Genomic DNA, 2,284 nt, shown 5'->3' with positions numbered 1-2,284 from the left:
GGGTTTTTTTTTTTTTTTTTTTTTTTTTTTTTTTTTTTTTTTTTTTTTTATGGCTGATATTCTTCGCTAGAAGTCAAGGAGTTCCGAGTAAAACATTCAAAACTGAATAATCATAAATTCTAAGAACCACCTATAACAGTTCTGAGAACAATCTGTGGCCTTAGAAAGATACATCATCATACTTATGTAGAATTTTAAATTACTAGTATTATACCTGTACAGTAACAATGTTTTGAAATTTTCATGGCATTACAACATTGCAATATTAACATTTATTTTTTTATGTATGTTACATATACCTAAAAACTATACTATCACATTTTCTACACCTAAAGCCAGATCTAAAACTCCATTGGGCAACAGTCTCTAGTTATTTATGAATGTCTTTTTGTTATCTAAAAGTGGATTTCAGTAAAGAAGTGATGGCTTAGAGACCTTATCTATTCTTTCATTTACTATTTCTGCTGCATCAGACTACTTTCACAACTCATCAATGCTGCTTGTTATAACAGATAACTAATTGTGACTGTACGTCTTACCCACACCTATTACTACCACTAGTATTGAGTAAAAGATACACAGTAGAACCTAACAATCACTACTGTGGATCTAACTTGGCTGATAATCACATGACGCTGCTTTTTAGTTCTCTGAAGGTTATAGGTGCTTTTGTGAGTCATGCGATTATTTTACAAAAGTAGTTTTAGTCAAGTGCTGTGTAAGTTATACAACTTACAAGTCATAGGCTTACAATTTAGTACAAAGCTTCGTCTCTCACTATCAATGAGACAGCAAAACGTTTAAATAATTAGTTTGTTACACATAATAAATCAGCGTTAGAAAACCCGAAAATTAAGCTGAATCTAGGCTACATAAATAAAAAGGACTAAAACTAAAAGAAAAAAACAACTAGAAGACCGATTCCAAATTAGTCAAATTTTGGCTAAACTTCCGTAAGCTTAATTAAGTTAAAACTAATGTAAAAATCACAACCAGTGTATCACATCATATTTACTGAATTACTCGGGCAATAGGAGGAGCGTTACTCTTTGAAGTTTAAGATTCACCCTATTGTAATGTGGGTAATATTAAACTAGAATAAAAATCATTAAAATAACAAAAACATATTTCACAATATATATATATACACACACACCATTTGAATTATTTCATTGGAATTAGTAATACCAATAGTTATATAGAGGACTATGGGAAACCCGTTTCTTGTTTTGATAATTAATATGAGTACAAGTTAATACAACACTGCCTAAAATGAAAAGTCTCATGAAAAACAAAACAAAAACGGATTTTCACCATATTTACATTTATCACCTATGTATGTGTTAAGAAACACTGGACGTAATGTTTACTTTGGTTTAAATTATGTTTATCAACTATATAAGCTATATTATAATGCTTCTACAGTAGCCACTATCAATAGCAATTTAGTATCACGAGTATCACATACGCAATCAAATAAAATTGTATAACCACAATAAAGCCTAAAACATGTTAAGGTTTAATTTAAACTTCAGCAAAAAATAAGTTGTTTTTCTATCGTTATTACACTTGCAATTGTACCTTTTCGTGGTTCTCCACTAAATAGGGATAAGAACTCAGTTTTAATACAAGCAAACCTCGAACAAGCTCCCATGTTTTCTTGCTTTTATATGCGGCTTGCGTATTTTCAAAGGTAAGGTCTAAAGGATCTCTTTCTGGCGGGGTTTCTTCATTGCTTTTCCGAGCTGTATCTACAGTTGCGTCTGGAGAAACAACAGTCGTTGGCGATGACTTTAATCTCACCGAACTGTGATAACTGATGAAAGGACTCTTAACATTGGTAGTACCTAAAATATATCGGATTCCTATCTTAGTGGACTTTGAAACTGCCCTGACAACCCCAACTATCGCCATGCCACACACGACTACAGTAAGACGCCAACTACGGGGCCACATAACTACAGCTAGAAATGATTACGTAAAATCCTACTGTAATCAAAGAAGGTGTGGCATTTATGACGAATTGTGGAAAGCGAATATTCCGTGTTAGGATTTGATTGGTTTCTTTAGACACACCCACAAGCTTTGCAGAATGTTATGTTTACGCTATCGCGCACGTGGAAATTAGGCCAGTAGCTAAGGAATAGTTGTTTTTATTTGAAAATAATAAATAAAAATGTATAATAATTTATGTTCAGTAAATATTTCAAAGTACATTTTAAAGTTGAGACATATAACTCAAACCTACCATTGGTAGGCTTTTTTTTTTAAAGCAATGCAAGTT

At 32.1% G+C, this 2,284-nt stretch overlaps 1 protein-coding gene across 1 annotated transcript in view; it reads right to left on the bottom strand.

Annotated features, from left to right (window-relative positions):
• The window catches only part of LOC106459343 (proline dehydrogenase 1, mitochondrial-like), a 34,086-nt gene extending 32,136 nt beyond the window's left edge, over nt 1–1,950 (bottom strand). The window contains exon 1 of the mRNA XM_013918963.1: nt 1,582–1,950. Coding sequence (XP_013774417.1) covers nt 1,582–1,914 — 333 coding nt within the window. The 5' untranslated portion in view covers nt 1,915–1,950. The remainder of the gene's footprint in view (nt 1–1,581) is intronic.
• Nucleotides 1,951–2,284: the final 334 nt, after the last annotated feature.

Source organism: Limulus polyphemus, unplaced genomic scaffold (genome assembly GCF_000517525.1).
Source record: "Limulus polyphemus unplaced genomic scaffold, Limulus_polyphemus-2.1.2 Scaffold595, whole genome shotgun sequence".
NCBI lineage: Eukaryota > Metazoa > Arthropoda > Merostomata > Xiphosura > Limulidae > Limulus > Limulus polyphemus.
Note: the sequence above shows the minus strand (reverse complement) of the source record. Positions and strands in the feature narration are given on the sequence as shown.